Source organism: Carassius auratus, chromosome 30, assembly GCF_003368295.1.
Source record: "Carassius auratus strain Wakin chromosome 30, ASM336829v1, whole genome shotgun sequence".
NCBI lineage: Eukaryota > Metazoa > Chordata > Actinopteri > Cypriniformes > Cyprinidae > Carassius > Carassius auratus.
The window spans coordinates 21,492,570-21,519,534 of NC_039272.1; the positions used below are offsets into that span (position 1 = coordinate 21,492,570).

The following is a 26,965-nucleotide window of genomic DNA, read 5'->3' on the forward strand; positions in this document are numbered from 1 at the left end:
GTTGTTTAGAGAAGTGAAATATATTCAGCTGATAGTAGGGAGTTGCTCGAAAGCACTTCAAAGTATTACTAAACCCTTCATATCATATTATCGTACACTGTTATTTTAGGATTATTTATATGTTGTTGTATCATTTAGTAAGTTTTTTTTTTTTCACTATTTCCACTATTTTTAATCTAGCGACAAAACTAGAATTAGCAGCTATCTACTGTTCACAGTAAAATGGTACCAGCTAGAGTATGATTTAGTGTACATCACTATTGGGTCTAGAAGCGTTTTTGCAGGCTGCTGAATCTCTTTGAAAACCCCCACAAGTGAAGAAGAGGACTGAGAATTCAGCTGCACTGTTAATTAGCCCAGAGACCCTGCACTGCCATTTCATCTCTCTCATCCTCTATCAGATGTTTACATCATCTTTCTCTTTGACTGAAACTGAACCAGCTACTATCTGGTACTACTTTTTGAATTCAGATTAGTATTTAGTCAATATATTTTCATTGGCCCCTGCTAAAAAGCCAGGTCATAACAGCTTAAGAATATACCATATACCAATGTACCAGTACAGAAACCTCACAGAATCATCAGAAGTGGTTCAATTCATCTGGTCCTGCTTCTTTGTTTTAAAGTTTCTATTTGCAAGGAAGACATCTGGAAAATATCTCTTTGAAAAGTAAAAAAAAAAAAAACTTAGAATTGTAACATTTTATCCAGACATATACTATATAAAGGGGATGTGAAATTGTACTTCAGAGCAGGAATAAGCAAGTGAGTTCCCCATTATGCTAACTACAGCATATCAAACATAAGAGTACTTATACTCTGAGAACAACACAGCACAAGCGCTCAAGTGCTTTATGCATTTGCATTTGAAAGGCTGCACTGAATATTATGTACTAATTTATTGGTTTGTTTAAACCATGTCACTCATGCTATTTTGGATGACTGTCCCTTAGCAGAGAAATATTTACATTTTCATGTCAGGATCTGGAGTTTTTAGTTAGCTCAAAATTGGCAGATGAAAGTGCTCTAAACACAGATGGTATGAACATGGATGGATCAAACTAGGTCCCGATGACCAAATTATTTCAGCAATAAAGCTAAAGTGAATGGAGAAAAAACAGTGAAGAACACTGACTGTTTAATAGATGCAGGGCATTATGAAGGCAGAACTGAAGAATGCTTTAACTGTGACACAAGAGATTAGCCACCCACCTGCAGTGCTTGCAGGCACAGAGAGACAGAGAGACAGAGGAAAGACTGGGTTAGCTGTTGATTAGTGCACTGGGAAGCTGTAAAACTGAGGTAGCACAGCTTCTGATGAGCACTAATGGAGAGTGTGCAATCTAAAACACCAACACTTTCACACTGCATAACAGTTTTATTAATCTGTATTTTGTTCTTGTTTTTCCAATTTAAAAAAAGCATATAAACATCATTAAAACAAGACAAATTAGCTTAAAGCAAATTGTATAAAGGCCTGTTCTAAAAATTGTTCTCAGTATTAAAGAAAAGCAGAGTCCACACCACAGCTATAATGGAAAGAGCACAGAGAAACAATAATGTTGAAAATGACTTGAATACAAGTGTGCTCTTTGGAAATAAATAGACGATATCATCCGCTGGTGTGGACGCTAATATAATTATAGTTATCAGTCTTGGTGTGAATGGGCCTTAAGACTTGCTCTGTTCTTGAATTCATCTTGTTTTTTGTTTTGTTTTTTTACTCCATAAGAAGATTCTAACTACATTTTTTATTTGATATCCTAAATTCAAAATATGTTCTCTGAAACCAAATGCTTGCAAAAGAAACTACACAAAAATACCGCTTAGTAATATTTTTCGGTCTACGCACTTTAATCTGCATTGGTTAAAAAAATGAAAATGAGTTTGGATTCACCCAATAGTTGATTTCGTCTTCTGGGGATGTGAAGCCATCAGTGTTTGCTTTATTTAAATTATGCATGGGTGTCTCATGTTTGTGGATCGTGATTCTATGTGTGTGTGTGTGTGGTGGGTTTCAGGACTTTGAAATGAATGGAGAGCTGAAGATGGGTGTGATCTGCCTGCTAGAGGAGGTGTTGAGAGACCCTGACCTTCTTCCCCAGGAGAGGAAAGCCACAGCAAACATATTAAGGCAGGTTACATAAGCACATGAAATGAAAGCATTTTCTGAAAGTCTTTAAATATAAATGTAAATCTTTTTTGAGATTTTATTTTCAAGGAAACTTTGAAAGCTGATTAAAGGAAGTTGTTTTTTTCTCCCCAGTGCCCTTTCTCAAGATGACCAGGACGATGCCCAGCTGAAGATTGAAGACATTCTTCAGATGGTGAGGATAACTTATAGTCTTTGCATATGTTTATAAACCACAAGAAATAGATTTAGGTTTTCTTTAAAATAGGAATGTTTTATTTCAAAAGTATTGGGACTACACTTACAGGCTTCATGTGTTTCAATCAAACCAAAGGTGTATAAAATTAAAGCACCTAACCATGCAGTCTGCATTCACAGATGTGGTACTATGATAGGATGCGGTCAGTTTGTGAAATTTCATCCCTAGTAGATATTCCACGGTCAACTGTATGTGGCATTATTGGAAAATGGGAGCATTTAGGAACAGCAGCAACTCAGTCATGAATTGGAAGACCATGTAAAGACACAGATTGGGTGGATGGTACGTACATATAAACAGCGTTCTGCTGATTCCATAGCTGAGTTCCAAACTTCCACTGCCATTAATGTGAGCACAAAAAACTTGCAGGGAAGAGCTTCATGGAATAAGTTTCCATAGCTGAGCAGTTGCATGCAGGCCTCACATCACCAAGTGCAATGCCAAGCGTCAGATGGAGTGGTGTAAAACATGCTGCCACTGGACTCTGGAGCAGTGGAAACCTGTTATGTGGAGTGACAAATCACACAGTTTGTTTGGCAGTCTGATGGGTGATGCTTCAGCATACAAAGACATTTTGGACAAAGCTATGCTTCCAACTAATTAGGAACACTTTTCCATTTCAGCATGCCTGTGCCCCAGTGCACAAAGCAAGGTCCATAAAGATGAGTTTTCTTCAGGATGAACTGAATGCAGACCATGCAAACGTTCTATGTATTCTCCCCCATAAAAATTCCTGTTGGTGTAATGTCCCATTACTTTTGTCTATATAGTGTATTTCCTAATTAAATCAGGACGTTGAGGCTAATGAAATGGCACTCGAAATAGCTGAAAAGCTTTAATTTACATCACATCTGTGAATAAATATGAATGATCAGATGGACGGAGAGGAACAGACATATGCATAAAAGCATACTTGGCTCCTCGCATGAGAATTTAGAACATAAACCATCCGTTTTAAAGCAAGGCTCATATAAGACTTTGACATAAGATGCCCATGCCCAGCTGTCTTACGTGTCCGAAGATATTTTATCACTTAAAATCATATCCGTGTTTCACATAACTCTTGAACAGCCACCTAAGGATGAGATCTCAGAGGGAGGGCAGATTTTGGCATGCCTCGTGAGGCAGCATCGGGCTCAGGGACCGAATTACATGTTCAAACTGCAAGTCTCTGAGCAGCAGGACTCTAATTACAACTTCAAACCGTGAGACGGAACGCCTGTAGCTTTCCCCCCCCATGCAAACTCTATGCAACAAAGCAAACGCACACAAAAACACACTCTTAACAACCTTTCAGGAGTATTTCCTTCCGGAAATATCCATGTGTTCTTGTAAATGATCATGTTATTAGATTTCAAAGCCCTGCTAGTGATATTTGTTGTGTTTCAGTTTTAGATGCATGGTATTGGAGGGCTTCTGCTTGTTCTGTCATTGGCAGTGAAGGAAAAATAGCTATTATTTTATGTGATGAGAGTAGTCCATGCTTATTAATATTGTAAAAGCAGCATCTGCACTGCATGCAGATTTACGGTATAATGCAGCCAGTTCCACTTATTCCTCTGCTTATACTATAGATTGAATGAATATTGTATTCACACACTCGTGTGTCTGTATGATATAATGTACTACTGGCAGCAGCATACTGTGCTCACTAATTGCAAACACAGCATGCATTATCAGGGCTGAGCCTGTACAGTGTGTGTGTGTGTGTGTGTGTGAGCAAGTCCACGTTTTGATTAGTAATGCATGTTGCCTGGACACACACACCCTTATTTTGCTTCTAAAACCCTCACCTACTGTGTTAATTGAAAAGTGTCTCTGACAAAGACAACAGAACCAACAGTCACTCATCACTAATTAGTGGTTTAATTATAGATAAGTTCACATGCTTAAAATGTGTAATTTCTAGCTGTCATATCGGCATCAGCGTGATATTTTACACTTTGTCATTAAACAATGTTGCGCTGTCACAAGTAGTAGTGTTTCTAGAATAGATTGTTTACATTGTTAAAGGGATAGTTTAACTAAAAAAAAAAAAAACGGTCTTGCTCACCCTCATTTATTTCAAAACCTGTATGACTTACTTTCTTCCATGTAACACCAAAGAAGATGTTTTGAAGAATGTTTATGCTGCTCTTTCCTGTGTGATGAAAGTGAATGGTGAATGGATTATCAGTTAATATTGATTTAAATTTAAATCTGTTCTTCGCATATTTTTATCATATGGCTTCAGAAGACTTGGAATACAGCCAATGAGATGTGTTTATTTATGAAGCATGAGCATAGTGTCCTGGTCACTATTTTTATTACATGTAAAAGAGCAGCATGAAAATGTATTATTTTGTGTTACACTAAAGAAAGAAAGACTTGAGGGAGAGTAAATAATGACAAAAATGACATTTTGTGCACTGATTCTCCTATTTCAATTACTAAACATTTTTTTAGGCAAAAACATACACTAATGAAAACATGATTTAAAAATACTTTGTAGATATGCAGTATCTAATAGCAGGAGGAGTTGTTGCACATTTACAGTGCCATCTTGTCACAATAAAAAGCTGATTTTGTGTCTGTTTGTCTCATCCAGGCCGAATGCCCAAAGACTGAGTGTTTTGAGTCTCTCTCAGCGATGGAGCTAGCTGAACAAATCACTCTTCTCGATCACATCGTCTTCAGGAGCATTCCCTACGAGTGAGTAAAGCACCAACAACACAGTACAGAGGGATGCAGACCTCAAGCCTCAAAGACGCCAGAGAATAATGCATGAACAGCCTTGCTGAACATACTCATTATGGGCTTCAAAAAAGCTTGTGTGTTCATGAGAGAAGAAGCCTCTGCAGATTCACATCTATCACAATACACTGACTGTGTTCTTGCTGTAGGGAGTTCCTGGGCCAAGGATGGATGAAGACCGACAAGACAGAGAGAACTCCATACATCATGAAGACAAGTCAGCACTTCAATGATGTGAGTATATTATATGGAAATATCTATCTGCTACCCTGATAAAAAAGTATGACCCGGTTTAAAAAATCTCTCTCTCTTTCTCCGTGTAGATGAGTAATCTCGTGGCCTCTCAGATCATGAGCCACACAGATGTGAGCTCTAGAGCCAGCTCTATTGAAAAATGGGTAGCAGTGGCCGATATTTGCCGCTGTCTCAACAATTATAACGGTGTCTTGGAGATCACGTCTGCCCTGAACAGGAGCGCCATCTACAGGCTGAAGAAGACATGGGCTAAAGTGTGCAAACAGGTGAGAGATGCGGGGTGAAAACTGTGCTGTAATGTTTTATGTAGTAGGTTATATCAGTACGGAAAGTCATGAATCATTTACCGCTGTTGTGTCTCTCCAAACAGACTAAAGCACTAATGGACAAACTTCAAAAGACCGTGTCATCTGAGGGAAGGTTTAAAAACCTGAGGGAAACTCTAAAAAAGTGAGCTACTGATACATTTTGAAACACCTACGTTATTATTACATAACTTATGACTTGTTTTTGACCTCATTTCTGTCTTTCTGCAGCTGTAATCCACCTTGTGTTCCATATCTGGGTATGTACTTGACAGACCTCGCATTTATCGAAGAGGGAACACCAAACTTCACAGAGGAAGGTCTGGTTAACTTCTCAAAGATGAGAATGGTAAGAAATTATGTCATATCCTGTATAATTTGCTCAGGGATTAAAATACCAATTCATTTTTGTGTAGCTTTAGTATCTTTGATACTGTGTGGGTAGACTAATAAATCATGACACTTTGCCTGCAGATATCTCATATCATACGAGAGATCCGACAGTTCCAGCAAACTCCCTACAGAATTGAGCACCAACCAAAGGTTAGACCAATAATTCATATTCAGGTCAAGTTCTGACACATCCATGCATCAATGCTGCTTCAATAATTTTACTGTATATTATTTGATTCATCTCAGGCATGTATTCAGACAGTGTGTCATCTGTACTGCTCATAATATTTGACTGTGTAAAAGTGTAATTTTTTTATGAATTAATGTTTTATTTTATGTTTTGTAGATGAAATGTATTGCAATCAGTGCTTGTTAAATAATATATATATATATATATATATATATATATATATATATATATATATATATATATATATATATATATATATATTATGTTATATATAGATAATTACTTTGAGCTACACTATAGCCATGTTTTTCATGTTTTTATTATTATTACTTCTATTATTAATTCTTATAATTGTATTTGTTTAAATATGCAAGAAATTAATACTTTTATACAGCAAGAAAGCATGAAATTGCATTTACAAAAGAAACTGTAAAGATTTATATTTCAAATAAATGCGGATCTTATGAACTGTATATTCATCAAAGAATCCTGAAAAAGTGTAACGGTTTCCACAAAAATATTCAGTAGCACAACTTATTGAATAATACAAATTTTTCTTGACTACCAATCTGCATATTAGAATGATTTTTGAAGGATGATGTGAAACTGGAGTAATGATGCTGAAAATTCAGCATTGTCATAACAGGAATAAACTACATTTTATAATATACTTAAATAGAAAATTGTTAAATTGTAATTGTTTAAAAAAAAATTATAATTAGTAATCATAAGATATCATATGAAACAATATGAACATACAGTACTATAGATGAATCATGACACCCTGTACTTTCTATTGTTTTTATAAACTGCTTTAAACATTTATTGTGCAACCTAATTCCACTCTAATTTGTAATCATGTAATCTACTATTTTCGTGTCCAGGTCACACAGTATCTTCTGGATAAGACCTTGATTATGGATGAAGACACTCTGTATGACTTGTCTCTCAAGATTGAACCCAGGCTTCCTGCATGAACTGCAACCTCAGTACCTGGCAGCTTCCATCTAGATGTGCTTCTTACTCTTGGGGTGTTTTGAAGGCATGAAGCATGCCTACTGTTTGAGAAAGAGGGACGAATTTCCATTTGAAAGTGTGAAGAAGTAGAGGGTTCAGGTTTGGAGAAGAGTATTAAACAGTGCTCATCACCACAATGTCCCCTGAAGGGGGTGACTTTTATCATGGAAGGAATGAAGGATGAAAACTGGCCACTGTCAGAGTTCAGGGGTGATGAGTGGGTTTTCAGGGTCGAGCAGATGGATTCAGTCTAAATTGTGAAGAGAGTGGTTGAAGATATGTAGCATGTACAGAAGTAGAGCTGTTAGCAAGATCTTATGTAGTGTATTGTGGCCCCCGGGCCTGTGGCCCTTGGCACATCCCCTCATTGGTAATGGTAGTGACTTTGTGCATGAACTAGACTATGGATTTGCTGTGTGCTTTGCCTCAACTTTACACTCCATGTGCTGTCCCATCTGCCAACAGCTGGCTGCATTGAACCAAAATGCCACATGAAAATTTTAAAAGATATATCAGACTTCTAAGTAATGGGAATGTATAGTAGCTTTCTAAAATACTAACCAGCTGTAGATGATATTGATATTTCGTATTGATATTTCGTAATAGCCCCTGAAGCTATGTGAGCTCTATAAAAATCAGTTGCTTATCGTGCCTTCTCATATTCACAGACACTTGTAAATGAAAACCAATGTCTCAGCAATGCTTAAAAGTTTGGCTAATATTGGCCTGTGTAACAAAGTGATGACAGAATGGAGATATTCAAACTGTTTAAACTAATAAATACAAGTATACTGTAAATTTAGCATTTTTCTCCAATTCAGCATAAGGCCTGTTCATACCAAGGGCAACAAAGTTAAAGTTTTAAAAATCATTCTAAATCAAGATCAGAGTCCATGCCACAAGGACCAATATTGTTGGTATCCACTTTTTGCAGTTTACAAATGATCAGAGCTTGAGCATATTAAGAGGCAGACAACAGAACTGCTATTTTAATACAATAAACACCGTTAACATTGTGCTTTGGTGTGGACGCATAGTTATCTTTTTTGTGATACGTTTTTGGTGTGAACAGGCCTTAATTTTAAAATCTCTTACTTTAATAGTCTCAGCTTGCAGATATGATCAATTTACAGAAGGTTGCATCATCCATGCATTACAAAGTACACGTTGACATAGCCTACTTGTGCAACGCAAACCTTTTCTGGTCTGATTTTACAGTAAATTGGGGCTTTGCCGCCCCCTATTGGAGGAAAAGTTTACAATCGTTGAATGATTCTTAACCAAATCTGACTCACAAGTTCTTCAATAATCATTGTTTTCCTGCTTTTTAATGTAATGACCCCACTGGTCAACTGTCCAGAAAAGCGGGTCTCTCCATAATTTGCATGAAAAATTCAGTGATCGCATGTTTGGAAATTGCATTGCAAGACATGTTTTGTGGTCATGTGTGTCATTCAGCTGCTGTGTAGCCTTTTTTAGACTCTCTAGAAACCTCAAGTAAAACAGATATATACATATATTTATCTTTTCATCTTAATGCACTTCTTTATCTAAATACTTTGATCATAACAGCTGGAGATTTCATATGCATAGACTGGCAGGGAACTGTCATATTGGCCATAAATATATATCTACCACTGTGCTGTGTGAAGACAATGTTGTTTTTGTCTGATCTTTCCTTTGTTCAGAGTGGGATGGATTTCTGTTCTTTATGTGCGAGCGTGTGGATGCTAGGAGAGCTTGTAGGTGTGAATGTGATCTCAGAGGGGTTTGGGTTGGAAAGGTGCGAGTTACACTCTCAGCAATGTAGCGTTGTTATTTTTAAACAAGTGTGAATCAGTACTATTTATTTCCTGGTGTATTTATTTGACCCATTTTGTATATAGTGTGTCAATATGGGTTTATGACATAATGTGATTTTTGTCCAAATCCATTGCCATGTAATATTTTAATTTCTGCAAGCATTGTTACATTTTGCTAAATGTGTTTAAACAAATGTAGCATATATGATTAATTTACAATCCTTTGTCCTTTTTCTCTTTCTATTTTTATGGGTTTAGTGTGTTGTGCACACAGAATTGTTGCTTTGGTATGTTGCATGTCTTTGCATGTTCAGGTTTGATTCCTTCTGTGAAATCTGCTTTTTGTACAAACTCTTTTTCCTTCCTCTTTATTTGATCACTGTTTCTCTTGGAGAATGTATGGCTTCTGTACTTAACTTCCATGCTTTCATTACAAATAAACATATCAAACAAACAATGGAAACTATAATAAATTATTAATCAAACTATAGAATAGATACCAAATCAGATAGATATATCCATGATAGGCCTCTCTTGTTCCACCACCTCCAAAAGGTGCTATTGAATGACATCTGGTGACTGAGACTGTCCTCTGAGTATAGTGAACTCACTCTCACGTTTATGTTTCTCAGAACTGAAAGGGTGAGGTGTAAGAGCACAGCTTCAGTGCTCTAATATAGATCGGTTTCTTCAGAAGGGTGTGGAATGTGAATAAATGATTTGAAAACTAGAGTGTTATGAGTGTCCAGGCACTAATGTCAAGGTCTCTCTTTCTGCTCATAATCCTAAAGAAGAAGGGAGGGATGAGCACCAGATAATCAAATACCAGTTTAACTTTATCCCTCACAGACTGTCCCACTAAACAAGTGAGCTTCATATATCATCTGTAGCCACATCTGACAAAGTACAACATTTAAAAGGGTATTTTCTCTGGAAATGGGGACATCTAATTAACATTGTTAAGCTTTTTTTGTAATACTTAGTAAATATAAACATGGACCGTAAAATAATAGCCACTTGATGGACTATGGTGGGTGAAAGGTAAACATATGCATGTATAATATCATAGTCACCAGCTGTGTACAGTATCACTGGCACGTATCTGGAGGTTTCCACTGGTTCGGGAGAGCTCAAGGACACAGAGACGTGGTGTCATGCTGACAGATGGAATAGGATTGGCTGGAGAGATGAGCTCTTATTTTAAGCACAGGCCCAGTGTGGTCTCACTCTGCAGGGAACAGTCTGCTGTACTGAAGCCTGAGACCCCTTCAGTCCTACAGGTGAGTACAATAAAGCATTCGCTTGAACCGTCATTTGTATAGCTTTAATTATTGACAGAAATGTAAAGAAACCAGGGAGGCTAGATTTTGCCCGTTGCAACAGTGCTAACTAAGTATGCTGTATTTTATGACAGTCTGGTTCAGTGTGTGAACTCTTTGATACTAATCTGTTAACTAATCTGAAATGAAACACAAGTTCATCTCTTTATCCAAAATGACTGTTTATAATTAAAATCACGTAAAATAATGTGTTTTCCATTTGTAGTATACCATTTTTCCTATGTTGATATAATGCACACCATTGCATTCTCATAATGCTCTAGAAGTTTGACCATCGCACAGCCATCCTGTCTTATTGTAAGCCCCTCTACATGGTCACCGGTCATGTGATTACTGTAAAATATACTGTTTGGACACTAATGGACAATTATAGTGTATTTAGATATTTGAAACAACAGTTGAAGTGTTGTGCTTTTAACTAAAGTTTTGTGTAAGATTTATCAACAATGTTTGGGTAAAGTTTTAGAGTGGAACATACATGTGACTGCGTGGTACTGAGGCATGTGAAATATAAGCTGGCATATATTACTCGGGCATCAAGTTCAAAGCCTATGTATATTTGGATACTCCTCAGTGGAAAAAGTCGACGTATGTCAGGACACAGAAGTTGCTTGCAATGTCAAACTACTGTATCGACAAGTAGAGCGCTTTCGATTAACACTGGTTCATTCAGTCATATTGTCATAATTTAAAAGTCATAATTTATTTTCAGACCAGAAATGAAAGTATTTTGTAATGTTTTCTCATCATGTTTATCCGTACACTGAAAGTCCACACATCTAAGATTTGTATGCATCAAACTTGGTAAAAGTAATATGAAACGATGAGTTTAATCGAAGACTTCTGAAGAGACACAATCGCTTTATATGAAAAACAGATTCAATTTAGGCTTTTATTCACATGAGCAAAGCTCTAGAAAACAGGCCGAGCTTTCCTTATTTCATGAGATGTGTGAAAATCTTGGTTTGCATGGACTTTCTGTGGACAGACAAGAATGATTAAAGGATATTAAAAAAATCTTCATTTGCTTTTCAAAGATGAATGAGTCTTTTGGAATGGTTTATAGTTTGGAACGGCATGAGTGACAGAAATTTAATTTCTGGGTGAATTATAGACTAGCTTAAAAAATGTGCACTGGCCTTCTAAGACATGAATAAGTAAAGTAAATCAATTGTTGAGTAAACCAAACAAATAAAAAATATAAAGGTAAAATAAATTGTATTAATGTAATTGAAATGAATTCACAAAAAAATCTTCGCTATCGAGTTCTAATCCTGTCTCGATGACCTTCTGTCTCCCACTTTGCTTCCTGTCACTTCTACATTGTGGTACACTAATAAAAGAAAATAAATAAATCAAATAAATGTTCAAAAATAAATCTAAAAAAAAAGGATTATTCAGTCACATAAAAAAAATTACCCGACAAAACATTTTTGACACAACTTTTTGCTGTCCTCTGCTCTACAGTTAAAGTTGGTGAGTGGCTGAGTGGTGAGGATGGCAAGCATGTTCACTCGAGTGCTGTCTGGACGCAACACGGCTGTGATCATGGCCAGCCTGGGTGCGGGTTCCCTGATGTCTAGCTATATCATGACCGAATCAGGAGTCTCTGCGGGGGAGAAAAAGAAGCTGTATCCACCAAGGTGAGTAGGAAAGTTGACTTCACTTAGTTTCCCGTTATCCTGAGGACTTAGTGTCCAGTTAACCTTGGTTTTTAATCTTTCCAAGTGCTGATTACCCAGACCTGCGCAAACACAACAACTGCATGGCTTCTGTCTTGACTCCTGCTATTTATGGCCAGCTGAGGGACAAGCTGACCCCCAATAACTGGAGTCTTGACCAGTGCATTCAGACTGGAGTGGACAACCCTGGTCATCCCTTCATCAAGACTGTGGGCATGGTGGCTGGTGATGAGGAGAGCTATGAGGTACAAAACTGGGCCAAATTACATTAAAATGGCTTTAGAGGATATTAAAATCATCAATAACACAATCATGAGACATAATTCTCCTTTTAAGGCTGCCTTCACATGCTATTGGAAATTCTTTCCTACTTCGACATAAATACAGTACATGCAGATGAATTTATCTTTGACTATGGCTGTGATCCTCAGGTTTTTGCTGAAATCTTTAACCCAGTCATTAAGGACAGGCACAATGGCTATGACCCTACAACCATGAAGCACCCAACAGACCTGGACAGCTCAAAGGTAAAGGTTCCTCTGTTGTCTTTGGTTCTGAAACTCACTCCATCAAGGGCTCATGCAAGGTGAGACCTGCCTCAGTTTAGTTACACTGAAAACTGAATGATCCTAGCGATGGCCTCTGAACAGATCACCTCTGGGATGTTTGATGAGAACTATGTGCTGTCATCACGTGTGCGCACGGGCCGCAGTATTCGTGGGCTCAGTCTGCCTCCTGCCTGCACTCGGGCTGAACGCCGTGAGGTGGAGCGTGTGGTGGTGCAGGGTCTTTCTGGTCTGAAGGATGATCTGGCCGGCAAATACTACAGCCTGACAGAGATGACTGAGCAAGAGCAGCAGCAGCTGATTGATGTAAGCACACACCAGAAACACATTTCAGCATAGGCTCACTATAGGCAAATGACTATGGAAGCAGCCACAGCTACAGCACGTCAATTGCATTTATCAAGTTTTTCCACCTCCACCCCAGATATAAAATCATACTAATTAAAATTTTTATCTTATTTAATGATTTTTCTATATTATATATCTTATCTGCAGATCACCTGCAGTACCTCCACACACCTTGAGAGGGCCCTGTTTAAAATACTCACATTGACAGTGAAAGACAAAGAGTGAACATTAGCGTTGTGTGTGGTAACAGAACCTTGTACTTTCCATATCATACTGCCTTCACCAGACTCAAAGTTTGAGTTTGAATAGTTTACTCAAGTGTGGTTATAAGCACATTGAGACACAATGAGACTGAGGTCAGAGTTTACTTTAAAAGAAACTTACTTCAGAAATGTACAACTTTTTTTTTTCTTTGATATTACTGATCTATTTTAAGATATTGAATAAAATGTGAAGATATTCTGAGCTTGTGTTTAACCACAGACTTTATTTCAGGCTTTTAAACCGATTCAAAAAACCATTGACTTTAGAATAATGGAACCGGTAGTGCTAAAATGCTAAAATGCTACATGCATTTCCAGGGTTTGGCTTACAAAACGTCATGAACGTCATCCTCGTAGCACTCTATTCTGTCTGGTATATAAACATAGTAATACTGTTCAACAGAAACACTTATGAAGCTGGTCATCCAGCATAAACTTCATATTTGCTGGTTAAGGCACTTTTAGGGACACTAGCCCAGTATCCATAACATGACACATGCTCGTCTTTCCATCAGGGTCGCTGCATATTGTAATTCTCTAACAAACCTCACTGCTCTTGTTTTATGATGGCCTACCAAAGGAGCATTTTCTTTTCGATAAGCCAGTGTCTCCTCTCCTCATCGCATCTGGTATGGCTAGAGATTGGCCAGATGCTCGTGGGATTTGGTAAGACTGAAGAACTACTGACCTGTTGGTAGAACTAGCACTACATTCCTATAGCACATCCTTTACTAGTCACCCATAAACTGGCTCAGATTTTCTTACTTAAATGTTTGTTTGAAAATCCTTTTTTTGGCAGCTGTATTCCAGTTACACAGAGGCATTTTATACATAATAATGACAGCCTGAATGACTTGTAACACAGATACTCGACAACTAAGATGGTCTACTAGATAGAAAGTTATCAGGAGATATTTTACCACAATGAACCAGTCCAGACTTCCCTTTCTTTTTCTTTTCTTGACTGAAAATTCCAGGACCACTTCTTGTTTGACAAGCCGGTATCACCCTTGCTGACTTGTGCAGGAATGGCGCGGGATTGGCCCGATGCCAGAGGCATCTGGTATGGTGCATGAGGCTTGCATCACCAGAGGGCGCTTATAAAGAGCATGTGCTTGTGTGTGTTACATAATCGGGAGTCTTAATGGGTGTCTTTTTTTACCGAGTGATTCATTGTTACAATATTAACCCTAGAACAATTAGAATACTGTACGTAGAATCAAAAAATAGTTGACATTCATGGATCCTGCTGTAAAAATTAGGGCGGAATAAAACCAGTTTTAGCAGAATTCCCTGAATGCATTTTGTCCTCATGTCTAGGCACAACAATGAAAAAACATTTTTGATCTGGATCAATGAGGAGGATCACACCCGTGTCATTTCCATGGAAAAGGGTGGGAACATGAAGAGGGTGTTTGAAAGGTTCTGCAGAGGCCTGAAAGAGGTATCACTGTCAAAGCATTCAGCCCCAAAAAATGAATATTGTGTGTGAATTTAATTGAAATGAGGTCAGTTTATGATGTTTGTTTCTCACAGGTCGAGAAGTTGATTCAGGAGAGAGGCTGGGAGTTTATGTGGAATGAACGCTTGGGCTATATCCTGACCTGCCCCTCTAACCTAGGCACCGGACTGAGAGCTGGAGTCCATGTCCGTCTGCCCCTCCTGAGCAAGGTGCTACAATCTCACACAGTCCAGTTTATTCTCATGGATTAAATTCCCATCACAATCATGGATTAATCAAGGTCATGGATTCAATCCCTATCAAAAAATGATCAAATGAAATGCATACATTCTGAGAATTTATGTTAAAGAATCAACTAAAATCCACCTTCTTCTAAGACAATGTCCTCTACTTCATATAATCTTCTGAACAGGACTTGCGCTTTAATAAAATTCTGGATAATCTCAGGCTACAGAAACGTGGCACAGGAGGCGTGGATACTGCAGCTGTGGGTGACACTTTTGACATTTCCAACCTTGACCGTCTAGGCAAATCTGAGGTAAACAGCTCATCTTTGATAAGTGTCTTAACCCGTGCAAATGCATGCGATTGAATAGAAATAGCAAATTCTGCAAATAGAAAGTAGACATACTCCGAAAGATTATGTGAGATTATTATTATTTTTTTTTCAAATGTTAGTAGTGTAGAATAATTCAAATAAAAGCACTTTTTCAATATTTTTGTAAAAAATATATATCAAAGACATACGTCGCCAGTTATTAAATCCAATTTTATTTGACATTGGCTTTCAGGTTGAGCTCGTTCAGTGTGTGATTGATGGTGTCAACTACCTGATCGACTGTGAAAAGAAACTTGAGAAGGGCCAGGATATCGCCATCCCTCCACCAGTAACCCAGTTCAAGAAATAACTACATCCTTGTGAAAGGACCGGAGAGCTAGGCAGCTGAGAGATCTGTAACCTGTTATTCATGACGTCTGCAGGGAACTCAACTGAATAAATGATTCATACTTTAATTCTGTCCTGTGGAATCTTTAGAATTAAGGCTGGAACACAAACTTTTACCACAGTTTTTGCCCTGGTTTTGGAGGCGTGTACACAACACTCAGAAAAACACAAAAGCTGTAACTGGGACCATATGAAGTATCTTTAAATATGTATCTTTAAAGTACCCACTGGATACTTTAAAGACAAATTTTTGTACCTAAAGTATATATCAGTACCTTTCGAAAGGGTACCACCGCAGAGACAGCTTTTGTACCTTTTTTTCTGAAAGTCAAATCTTTTTGACAAACGTCAGATCTAGTCTGCAGATATTTGGCAGTAAGAGTATAGTTTAGTCTATTTCATTTTTTTTAACAGGGGCCTTGTGTAACACAGTTGTTGTGACACAGCCTAGGAGCTCATCTGAGTCCTCTGGCCAGGATGATATTATTTAAAATTACAACACTACATCACAATCAAAAAGACAGACAGAAAGAAGATTTTAGAACACATATTACTTTCATCTGTTATGTATTTCCTGTGTTCGAGAAACTTGAAAGTCTGACAGCGAGATTTAGTCATTTAGTGTATGATAATCAGTTTTACTCTGTTATATTCTTTGTCTTCATGGACAATAATAAAACAAATTATCATTTTACTTTGTGGAATAGATTTGATAATTACTGTTCAACTATTAGGTCCAACTTTCATGGCTTGACATCATTTAACCATAGTATACAAGAGAATATTTTTTATTTATCTCAACACAAATAAGACTACAGGACTAGATGATTCAGGTGTGTTTAATCCACACACAGTAGGCTAACAAAAACACTGTATTTTGAGTGAATGAGAGAAATGTGTCCTTGAAATCTTCATGCTGTATATAATGTTATCATTTAAATTGTTTATATTTCATTTAACGGAGGTATTTTTATTACTTAATAACCTTTTTAAAAATGGCCTGCACACTGCTCTCGAATAACTGCTCGATTTATTCCCATCACGCACAGAAAACATTCTCTCTAGTTCACCAGCAGATGGCAGTATGTTAACGTCTGATGAACACATGCAGAAGGCAAACACCATAAAATCTGTTTTCCATAATAACATTTACTGTTGTAATAATTATAACCCAAATTTAGCGTATTAGATAATTTATCACGGTGGTAATAACAGTTTAAGGGTCTTATTTACTCTTAAAATAAATAGCCTATACAACAAAATCTTTTTTTAAGTTGTATTTTATAATTTTTAAAAATTACAAATTTGAACTTTTTACACATATATAGTTTAAAAAATAAGCATAACAGACAAACATAAATGACTGAAAATTATTGAACCCACCTATAAATACATGAATATTACTGTATGTTCACCTATGTAAATTGCTCAAAACAAATATTCATTCTATAGAATGGGATGAATGATTTAGATTTTCTGTTGCTTAGTTCTGTTTTAATTCAGGCTGTTTTGGGATTAAGGCATGTAGCCTGTCCCGGTCTGAGATGGGGAGAATCCTCCTGCTGGTCACGGATGTGTGCTCTGGGTGGATAAAGATGGCATCCCGCTGATGTCTGTGACCTTCATGGTGGCTTACTCCTCTGCCAGCCACTGATTTCTGATTTAGTGCTGCTCTTGTCAGGAGCCGCGAGGTGCTTTCCATGCACTGACAGAGCAACTCAAGGGCAAGTGTGGACAGGTTGGGTGAATAAACCAAGCAAGGAAAAGCAAGGAATGGATTTTGTGCATTAGAAGTGCATTGTGTATCTCTCTGTCTTTTTTTGTTTTGATTTTGATGAGCATAATCAGATACATGGGCAAAGTGGAGCATGGTATTGTGAAATAGATACACATGCAGCCTTCATTTCAATCATAACTCAAATCTCATCTGTGTGAACATATCACTGATTCATTGCACTCGCTCTCTCATATCCATGAGACCAAAAATGAAGAATAAGAAGAATGTCTTCAGTGGCCCTAAGGGCTGACTATTAACTTGAAAGTAGATTTTTCAACAAACACTTTTGACAAAATCTCATTCATTCCATGTAAAGAATCCCCTAATTGTCATTTTATTCTGTTTTAATCATGAGACACTTATGCGTTTTGCTTAAAGTGATGAAATACACCAGTGAAGAGAGCATGCATTCACAGGGGGACCAGAGAGGCAGAGGGTCTCTCAAAGCAGATGTTAAAACTGATGATGATGGATGTCTACAATGAGACTGTTGAATGATCACGGGAGGCTTGTGTAGTTTCTGCATTTTCCATTGTTTCATGAAATTTTATATGCAAATTTACAGGGGCAATTAGTTTGACATCAGTGCGGGGCAGCACTCTGAGGGTGGCAATTTCAGATTTAGCTTTTTACCATGTGTTTTATATCCTATGTTTTTCAAATATGAATGCAAAAAGAGTGGAATAGTTGTATCTGCTGCTACAGGCATTACAGTTATTATTTGATATTTGGTTGCATTTGTCCAGGTCTCTCTGGGTCTTCTGTCAATTGCTACAGAGTGACAGTAGATGGTTCTTCTCACAGCTGTGGGAATCTTTGCTAAATGGGACACAGTCTGGCCATTGTATCAGAGAAAAGATCAGGCAGATGTTTGTGGGCTGTTCCACCTCCCCAGTGGTAACGGTTACAAACCACACAAGAGATCAGGAGGAAAAAACATGCCACACTAATTGGTTACAATTTTGCTTTAGATATTTGTCTGCAAGGTGCTACAAGCAGATAAGCAGACATCCCAGACTTATTGCAACTGAAATTTATGAATGCAGAAGTAATATGCAGTATCATACACTATCTCTGTAAAATGTGTTGTAAGATAATTATAAAAATGTTGGTGTTTTACTGCTATAGAAAAAGCAAAAGATCTTGAGTAACGTGTCTTACATTTCCCAAATTCTTCAAGGAGCCCTCAAGAAATGTTATGCTTCTGTTGTATCTGTCCAACTGATGATCCAGGGTAGAAGAACACTATTTACATTTTTCCAAGAGCTGTAAATTCTTGTTCCACCTAAAAATAAAATAAAACGCCATGATTTGCTCATCTTAATGTCATTGCATTTTCCTCTCCTCAGGGCGAGAAATATATATATATATATATATATATATATATATATATATGGCAATGTTATATGTGTGTGTGTGTGTGTGTGTGTGTGTATGAAGCCTTTTAGTCAAGTTTTTGTTTGAATTCTTTTGTTTTATCTTGGCCATAAAGCTAAAATTAAGTATTGCATCAATCTAAATCATTATGTTTGTTTAAAACATTTTGCACACAATTTTCAGTCTTGTGAGGATATACAGTATCAGAACGTATCACTGGAAAAACTTATGTTGTGTTGACTATCCAAATTACCACGATTATCTCCTTGATCATGAAAAGAATAAAATAAGAATTAAAAAAAAACTATAAAATAAGTCTCAAGGTTTGTGCCAGGCCATTTTTATTTATATGTATGATAATTTAGCCATTGTACGTAATGTGACGGGATAAATATTTATTCCCATTGACAACATGACAATGTTAACCAATTCTGTAGAGGTGTGGTAAAATATGGACAAATGATTCATGCACTTGAGCCTTGTTGAGCGTCCCTATTGAGCAAAGCTGTCCTTCCAGAATGTTGCTTTGGAAAACAAACAAACAAACAAAAAACAACAACAACAAAAAAAAGTCTGCTAAAATATAAGATCACTTCAGACAAACATGTCTTTTAATTCCAAATTATCGGTCCATAATCTTTAAATATGTGGACAATTTTTCATTTTGATATATATATATATATATATATATATATATATATATATATATATATATATATATATATATATATATATATTTTTTTTTTTTTTTTTTTCTTGCTCATTCATCTTTAAGACTGCATATGGGCTTGGCAATTAATTTCACTCTTGAATTATCCCAAATATGTACTTGCTGCCTTAAAAAAAAGAAAAAAAAAAAAAAACCTTCTGGACTTACAGATCACATATCATACTGAAATTGTTAAAATGATTTTATTCACCCACTTACATAAACTTTCCCAATTCTGCTGAATTTGGTAAGATAAACATTTACAAAAAACATATTCCATTAATAAGCACAGACGATAAGTTAAAACATATCACAAACATACCAGCTGATAACAATATTTATTTTTCTTATCTACACAAACACTCAAGTTCATTTTGCTTTATGTAAACAACTTCTTGTTGATCCTGGTTGAAATTTGACATGCATCTGAATCTGATTATTTGGAAATTGGCTCTTACTCCACCGTGTTCAGTTCTGTACCTGAAAAATCACTCCAACATGTAGTACGTGCTGTAAAACAATCTGTACATGCACACATGTGGTCCTTAATAACGTGTCCTTGTACATTGACATTAATCCAAAACAATATCACCGATCAGCGAAATAAATATGCTTGCAGTTGTTTCTTCATAGATGAATGAAGAGTCATATAAATACTCATAAATAAATAAATAAGTCGCCGTTATTAAAATCAATAGCTATGAAAAGCAAATTAACATGACCGAATCCAACACATAAATAAATTACATACATTTCAAGCATTAAAACTATTACTAGATTCTACATCTGCTGTTATATAAGCATTGTCTGGGGCTTGTTTGGATCCCATCGTCCAGTAAGGCTGCCAATTTGTAATTTCAAAGTTATAACCTCATCATATCCTGAGTGCTCCGTGAATGTTTTTCAGGAATACTTGGGGTTCGCCGTGACAGAAAAGACGTCTTGGACGCTCAAATTAGGTGAAACTCATGGAAACGGTGTGCTCAAGTGCTTTACGGCGCAGCGAAGCGATACTAGTCCCTCTCCACATATCACTGTCCGGCGAGCTGCACAGCTGAGGGGAGCCGCTCACATTCGTTGGACCCGAGAGCGAAGCGGGCACCATCCCTGGAAATGTGGGTTGATACAGATGCGACTGAAGGCCGGAACCATTTGACGATAAGCTGCTGGAAAGGCCCATGGAGTTTGGTGGGGGGCCGGCTCCGAGACTGCACTGGGACAGGGACTGCGCCATCGCCTGCTGTCGGCCCAGCCCAGGCGGTATCTGCAGCTGGGAGACTCCAGGCATCCCGGCCGTGGCCCAGCGCGTGTCGTTGGCATGAAAAGAGCAGAGACTGTCGCCCATCGCAGCCGCGGACGGAAACTGAGGCAGACCGTGTGTTGGCAGCAAAGTGCCCGGCGCGCGGAAAACGTTGGTTGTCTTCTTGCGCTTCTTCCATTTTGCGCGTCGATTCTGGAACCACACCTGAAAGGATAAACAAAAACACTTAGAAAGCCACGCTTTTCGTTGGTGAGTAGCCTATGAATTATAGTTGTGTAGCCTAGGCTACTTTTACAACTTTCTTGCCACAAATATTTTCTTAGGTTATAGGCTTTTAAACTGCATAGGCTAACACATATTTATTTGATTTCAATTCTAAAATGAATAAAAAATAATTGTGTGGAAATAATAACAATTAATAAATAAAAAAAAACAAAATAAAATAACCTATATAGGCTAGATTACTGCACATTGTCTTGAAATAGCCTAAAAGGCGAGCTTGTTTTTTAATACAGAATTGAGTCCCTGTAAATATGTGGGCTTTGAACAATGGTTCTTCATGAATGCTGAATGTTATAAACATCCACCTGCTTGTTTTTTATTGACGCTATGTAAAATTGTAAATAGTATGCTACTATCTTCACGGACAACTAGTCATGATATAACATGTGGAATGTAATTTCAAGACAAGAAGAGAGCAAGCAATTTCAATAATGTTTTGCAGACAGCCGGCGATGAAGTCGTTATAGCTGATGGCACATTCTAGGAGACAAATAGTTTGATGGCCTCCGTAATTCATCATAGAACCATAATCATGAATTCATGATGGAAATGAGTGCACAAGCAGGTCCCAAAATGGATATTATCCCTTCTTATTGATGGAGTATTTTTTACATTTAGCGCTTGGCTCATACGAGTTACTGTTTATGAAACCTTAGCCTACTATTATATTTATTTTATTATTTCCAATTTGTTTATTTTTATACTACTGTTAAAGACACAATTCGTATTCAGCCTCTAGAACACGTTTTATAAAGTATTGTCTAATATTGCATATATTCTGTCGACGTTGATGACTTGTTTCTTTGACGAAATTTTTGCAAATGTAGCCTACTATTTTTTTCTTTTCGTTTGAGGACGTGTATTTCACTTTTTTAAATGTAATTTTTAATGTTGTATTTTTGCACTGACGACACTTCATTTTTGATCATATTTATTTATTTATTTTTGGTGATATTTAGGCTACCTTTATTTTTATGCTTGACATTTTTTTTGGGAGAGCTTATTATTATTATTATTCAAGGCATACATGCAATGTATACAATAAATTGTCGCAGATCTTTAGAGAAATGTCATTCATTTCATCATATCATTTTTGTTCCATTTGCTTTCCCCTTATATTTTTAAACTGTTAAACGCCATCTGGAAAGCTTCGTTACAATGTCAAAGATAAGCAGGTCCACTAGGTCTCACCTGAACCCGTGACTCCGTTAAACCAACCCGTAATGCAAGTTCCTCTCTCATGAAGATGTCAGGGTAGTGTGTTTTAGCAAAGCTCCTTTCCAGCTCGTTCAGCTGCGCTGGAGTAAAGCGGGTCCTGTGGCGTTTCTGTTTCTGTTGGTTTTGCTGGCCGCCCGACTGATTATTAGAGTTTTGCTGTTGCTGCTTTTCTTGGTCTTTGGTGTTGACCTGCTGCATTCCATTAGGATTGGATCCCCCATTACTTATGTCTTCCCCGGGGAGCAGAGTGGTCCCTTCCACAGTCTCTGTAGCCGAGGTAAGATCGCCGGGGTGTCCAGAGTCAGTCCCCGCTAGTCTGCACTTCAAAGCCTCTCTGTGTCCGAGAAGCTCGGCTGCAGCATCCTTCATCCCTGAGGACGCACGAGTCAGACATTATAGCATTCTCTCCGAATGGCATGAACATGTATATATCAACATTAAAGACAGAAAGAACGAAATATATATATATATATAGTTTAATTATATACTTATTGACATATTTGTTGCGCAAACTTATTTAAAACATTGTTCAGTTTCGCAATCCATCAGAGTAAGCTGATGGATGAAAATGTGTAATTAATTTACCTGATAATTAACAGACATTGCAAGTAAAATGAGAGCAGATTGAGATATCAATTTTGCAATCACATTAGTTTGAAGATAAAAATACTCTAGCTTACAGTGGAGCTGAAGACCGGAGTTTGGTGGCGATAACTCACCGAGGCGAGTATCCAAAAGGTCGGCATGAGAGAGCATTGCGCACTGCTGGAGTCACAACTGCTTCCCAAACTACTCTACAACTTTTAACCCTTTTAAAAAGCGCATAGGGCTCAAATCAAGGAAAGTCGTCAGTGCGTTTAAAAAGGCGGTTCCATGTATTTCGCTGTTCTTTAGAGAGATTGGGAGGCGCTTAATAGTTGGATGAGCCCGTGAGCATCCACGAATGGGAGCCAATCAGAATTGAGGGTTGAAAATGTCAGACAACCAACCACTAAAATCCACAAACCGGCTTCATCTGCAGTTGCTCTCGTTCATTTCAAACCTGATTTATTGCGTCGCCCCCTTATTAGCTATACATTTTAAATTACTTCATAATCATGGCAAATAACCAGTGAATAATAAATCTTTATGTAGCCTACTGGTAAAAAGAGGCTTCACAAAAGGTGGAAAAGTCTAGGCTTTTATAGCCTACTACTTGACCGACTTGGGATGCAATATTATTCCATCTAAACACATGGAATAGGGGGCACTTTTTCTAAACTCACTATTTGGTTGTAGCCCTATACTTTCGAGGCCCTTTGCGAATCGAATGCAGAACGCGGGTCATATTTGTTTTCTTGTGAAGGGAGTGAACACAGGGTTGCTATGAGTGCTGTGAGCTGCGTGTTTTATTACCTTCATGTGAGTTACAGCTTTATTTGAGTGGAATCCATCTATCAAAAACGATGAATTCTTTGAGGCAGCTAACAACACATCCAAGGTACATTTCCAACTAGTCATTTTCAAGACCATTAAGCATTTGAAGTAATTAGCGCCAAATCTATGAGCTTTCATCTCAGTTATTACAGTGAAATCTAAATAATGCGTGGTAATTTAACTGTGTTTAGATATATTGCAAGAAGGCGTTGTAAATCATGTTTGAAGAATTCTAATTTATTTCGGTAAAGGCTTGAGGTGAAACGGGCTACTGATGCGTACTGATGCCTCAGTTGTATCGATGTTTCATCAGCGCTGACGCAAGTAATTTGATTTATTTCATTCAAACTCGCTGACATACATTGCCTAATTTAATCCATTCAGCGAAAGCACATTCGCCAGGCTGTCAAGTTTTCAGCCTGTTTTTGTATAATCAGTCAGTGCTCCCTTCGTTTTCTGGCATGAATGTGCACGGCCAAGCTGCTGGACGACTGAGAGTAGCTAATTAAGAAACACAAAGGATATGGCAATCTCGAATATCACCAAAAACCCTACAAATGCTGTCATATTTCTTCATACTTTACAACAGCTACTCTGAGGTCGTCGCGTAGTACTTTCCTATAATATAGCTGAATATCAAAGAAAGGGATGGGTCTAAACATCCGTTCAGATCAGTGCAATATTTTAGACAATAAATAATCTAGGCTTATTTATATTTTTATATAAAAAAATATAACTTAATATAATGACAACAGTAGATGTGTCTGTTTATTATTATTATTATTATTATTATTATTATTAATTATTAACCCATAATTACTGGCGCACTGATTCTTTTCTGGCCTTGCAAGTTGGTGATAGTCAATTATATTGAAATTATAGCTAGCCTTCTGCTATAAATGTTTTGTTATTTGAAATGTTGCCATTTACAATGTACTTTAATTAGAGAAAGAATAATGTCAGTATTTATTATTGTTGTTATTATTATTGTTATTATTATTATTATTATTATTATTATTATTATTATTGGCTGTAAATGTTGCAGCAGTGTTCATCTAAACATGATTTTGAATGTGCCTTAAAATACTTCTGGTGTTATTTTTTTATTTTTACAGGACAATTTCTGTTGATACTTACCGATTCCATCCATGAGGAATTCTTATTTATTTTGTGTAAATGACATCGCGGTTTGACAAGTTGGATAATAGGTCCAAAGGGCTCACCATATAGCTTGAAATAAATGAATTGGAAAGCAAGACAACGGCTGCTCCGTTCAAGCAGACGCGACCCCCGTCGCATCTCATACTGTGATTAGACTCGGTGCCCTCCACGTGGACCTGATTTCAACGTGAGTTTTCTGGGGAGAATACAATTAAGGCCCTAAATAAAATAATCAGCATTGGACGGCGATTACCGTAATGAAATGGAGCTTTGGTGTGTCACGGAGTGGCTGGCCTCCATTACGGTCCGTAATGAGACTTTTGGGGGTAAGCACGACAAACATCTAAACATGAAAATCTGTTTACTTCGATGTCCTCGTTTGCACTAAAACTTTGTTCTCGAAGTCTAAATGCAAGGTTTAGTCCTGATTTACAGATGCATAATTCAGTCCTGTGCCTTATGCAAGAAGATTAGTCAAGTTTACTCTGACACAAAACCTGTGGAACAGCAATATAGCCTACCAATAGTAATTTTTCAAATTACATTAAAAAAAAATCATTTTTTTTCATTTGTTTTGTTTGAAATAATCAGTGAAGTGTACTCCATGTCAAACTATTAAAGGAATAGAGTGTGGTAACTAATATTTAAGACAATACATATACTGACATTATTCATTCAAGAAAGGCCTTAAGTGGCTTGCGAGAAGGGAGGACTTGGGTCAGTGGTCACTCTGAGTTTTTCCAAATTGGGAACATGTGCTAGTAATTATTAAATTCCAGCATAATCACACTGCTAATGCAATTTAATGCATCAGCAAATTAATACTGAAAATAATTAGTTTCACTGACCTTGTACATTGCAAGACGAGAGTGAAACAGTAATGCTTAAATGCTCCAAACCACTCCCCTTCCATAGAAAACTCGATGCGACTCGAGTCTTATCATTTTCATAAAGAAAAAAACGGTTATAAAGTATCATGTCATTGACAAAATTGTAGAAAAGTGAAAGTGAATCCGTGAGGACTCTCAAATGCTTGATTGCATTATGTGGAAGTGAAAACATTTCGGCTGTATTGCATTTTTTTATTATTATTGTCATTTATTGTCTTCGCCTACTGTTAGTTATTTTACATTTACATGAGGCTTTACCCATGTTAATTTAAATTGCAGTAAAACTGCTCGTTTTGTAAGTATGCCAGAAGAACCGTGTTGCGCCTGAAAGTAAAAAAAGGAAAGAAAGAAAAGAAAAGAACACTCGTACTCTCTATGATAAATCATAAAGTCTACAATTTGTCTGCTATACTGATGATACAAATGCAGCAATTTGTAACCCAGCTGCAAGCCCATTATCTATACAGACCGAGGCGGATCAGCTCTTTTCTGCTCATTCCACTAATCTCCTGTCTCCACTCCATTTATTTGCCACTTCTCTGCTGCTTGTCCACAAAATACAACTCTAGCGGCTCCGAGATTAATTGATCGTCAATTTAGCTCTAATTCGATACCACCAAGTCAGGTGGTAAATGGTCTACTTTTACTTGATTGTAACTGAAATGTGTGCAGGTTACGTTGATATATTTGGGTTATTTATCAATTATGCACGAACGAGATACATTCATTGAATAAACTGCTGGCTGATTTTTCTAATAGAGTTTGTAGATATCACTTTTAATAATAAATGCGCACTAATAGTCTCTTTCCGGATTTGCTTGCTAAACGTGTCGGAATGACAGCACAAAAATAATTTTTCATGAAATCAGCAGGGCGCGTGCATGGGCAAGCTGCCATTAGTCTGGTGCATTATGGGGCAGATCTTCAGTAATGTGTGTTCTTTGCTCAGAAAGCCTGACATACTTTGTCAGACTTTGTGTCAGTTACACAAATAATTTCAGTTGTCATTGTTAGCATATACAAAGCTGAACTCACCAAATGAATATCTCATCTATGCTGCTTTACTGCAGCTGTGAGAAATGCATATCATCCACTTTGAATGAAGAGTTGCCCCAGTGGAGGCATTTTATTCTTTAATTAGGCACTTATATGTGAAACATAACAGATGGATTTGTCCCTACT

General features: G+C 37.2%; 3 protein-coding genes across 6 annotated transcripts in view; 2 read left to right on the top strand and 1 right to left on the bottom strand.

The window, feature by feature from the left end:
- rasgrf2b (Ras protein-specific guanine nucleotide-releasing factor 2b) overlaps window positions 1-9,521 on the top strand; it is a 61,458-nt gene extending 51,937 nt beyond the window's left edge. For both annotated transcript variants that reach the window (XM_026212121.1, XM_026212122.1), the window contains 9 exons: window positions 2,022-2,134; window positions 2,267-2,327; window positions 4,978-5,081; window positions 5,273-5,357; window positions 5,447-5,644; window positions 5,749-5,828; window positions 5,915-6,032; window positions 6,158-6,226; window positions 7,151-9,521. In XM_026212121.1, coding sequence (XP_026067906.1) covers window positions 2,022-2,134; window positions 2,267-2,327; window positions 4,978-5,081; window positions 5,273-5,357; window positions 5,447-5,644; window positions 5,749-5,828; window positions 5,915-6,032; window positions 6,158-6,226; window positions 7,151-7,243 — 921 coding nt within the window. In that variant the 3' untranslated portion in view covers window positions 7,244-9,521. The remainder of the gene's footprint in view (window positions 1-2,021; window positions 2,135-2,266; window positions 2,328-4,977; window positions 5,082-5,272; window positions 5,358-5,446; window positions 5,645-5,748; window positions 5,829-5,914; window positions 6,033-6,157; window positions 6,227-7,150) is intronic.
- Window positions 9,522-10,199: 678 nt separating this feature from the next.
- On the top strand, window positions 10,200-15,892 carry ckmt2b (creatine kinase, mitochondrial 2b (sarcomeric)). Of its 2 annotated transcripts, none has more exons than XM_026212126.1 (10): window positions 10,200-10,365; window positions 11,893-12,068; window positions 12,154-12,352; window positions 12,539-12,634; window positions 12,758-12,979; window positions 13,865-13,950; window positions 14,605-14,728; window positions 14,821-14,955; window positions 15,159-15,284; window positions 15,538-15,892. In XM_026212126.1, exons 2-10 carry the CDS (start codon window positions 11,923-11,925, stop codon window positions 15,652-15,654), a joined length of 1,251 nt encoding a protein of 416 aa, XP_026067911.1. In that variant the 5' UTR covers window positions 10,200-10,365; window positions 11,893-11,922; the 3' UTR covers window positions 15,655-15,892. The 2 variants fall into 2 exon arrangements, with proteins under 2 accessions (XP_026067911.1, XP_026067910.1); XM_026212125.1 differs by lacking the exon at window positions 13,865-13,950 and adding an exon at window positions 14,262-14,347 and having other exon boundaries at window positions 10,201-10,365; window positions 15,538-15,889.
- Window positions 15,893-19,742: 3,850 nt separating this feature from the next.
- otpb (orthopedia homeobox b) lies at window positions 19,743-23,183 on the bottom strand. Of its 2 annotated transcripts, none has more exons than XM_026212128.1 (3): window positions 23,036-23,183; window positions 22,290-22,687; window positions 19,743-21,020 (listed from the first exon to the last, which is right to left on the bottom strand). In XM_026212128.1, exons 1-3 carry the CDS (start codon window positions 23,070-23,072, stop codon window positions 20,511-20,513), a joined length of 945 nt encoding a protein of 314 aa, XP_026067913.1. In that variant the 5' UTR covers window positions 23,073-23,183; the 3' UTR covers window positions 19,743-20,510. The 2 variants fall into 2 exon arrangements, with proteins under 2 accessions (XP_026067913.1, XP_026067912.1); XM_026212127.1 differs by having other exon boundaries at window positions 22,997-23,183.
- Window positions 23,184-26,965: the final 3,782 nt, after the last annotated feature.

Excerpts from the sequence above, each read along its gene's own strand:
- ckmt2b (XM_026212126.1), top strand. The coding sequence starts at position 11,923 with ATGGCAAGCATGTTCACTCGAGTGCTGTCTGGACGCAACACGGCTGTG. Across the intron at positions 13,951-14,604 it reads CCAGATGCTCGTGGGATTTG|GCACAACAATGAAAAAACAT; the intron begins GTAAGACTGAAG and ends CCTCATGTCTAG. Across the intron at positions 14,956-15,158 it reads GTCTGCCCCTCCTGAGCAAG|GACTTGCGCTTTAATAAAAT; the intron begins GTGCTACAATCT and ends TCTTCTGAACAG.
- otpb (XM_026212127.1), bottom strand. The coding sequence starts at position 23,072 with ATGCTCTCTCATGCCGACCTTTTGGATACTCGCCTCGGTGAGTTATCG. Across the intron at positions 22,688-22,996 it reads CTCCGGTCTTCAGCTCCACT|GGATGAAGGATGCTGCAGCC; the intron begins GTAAGCTAGAGT and ends GTGCGTCCTCAG. Across the intron at positions 21,021-22,289 it reads TAACGGAGTCACGGGTTCAG|GTGTGGTTCCAGAATCGACG; the intron begins GTGAGACCTAGT and ends TTATCCTTTCAG.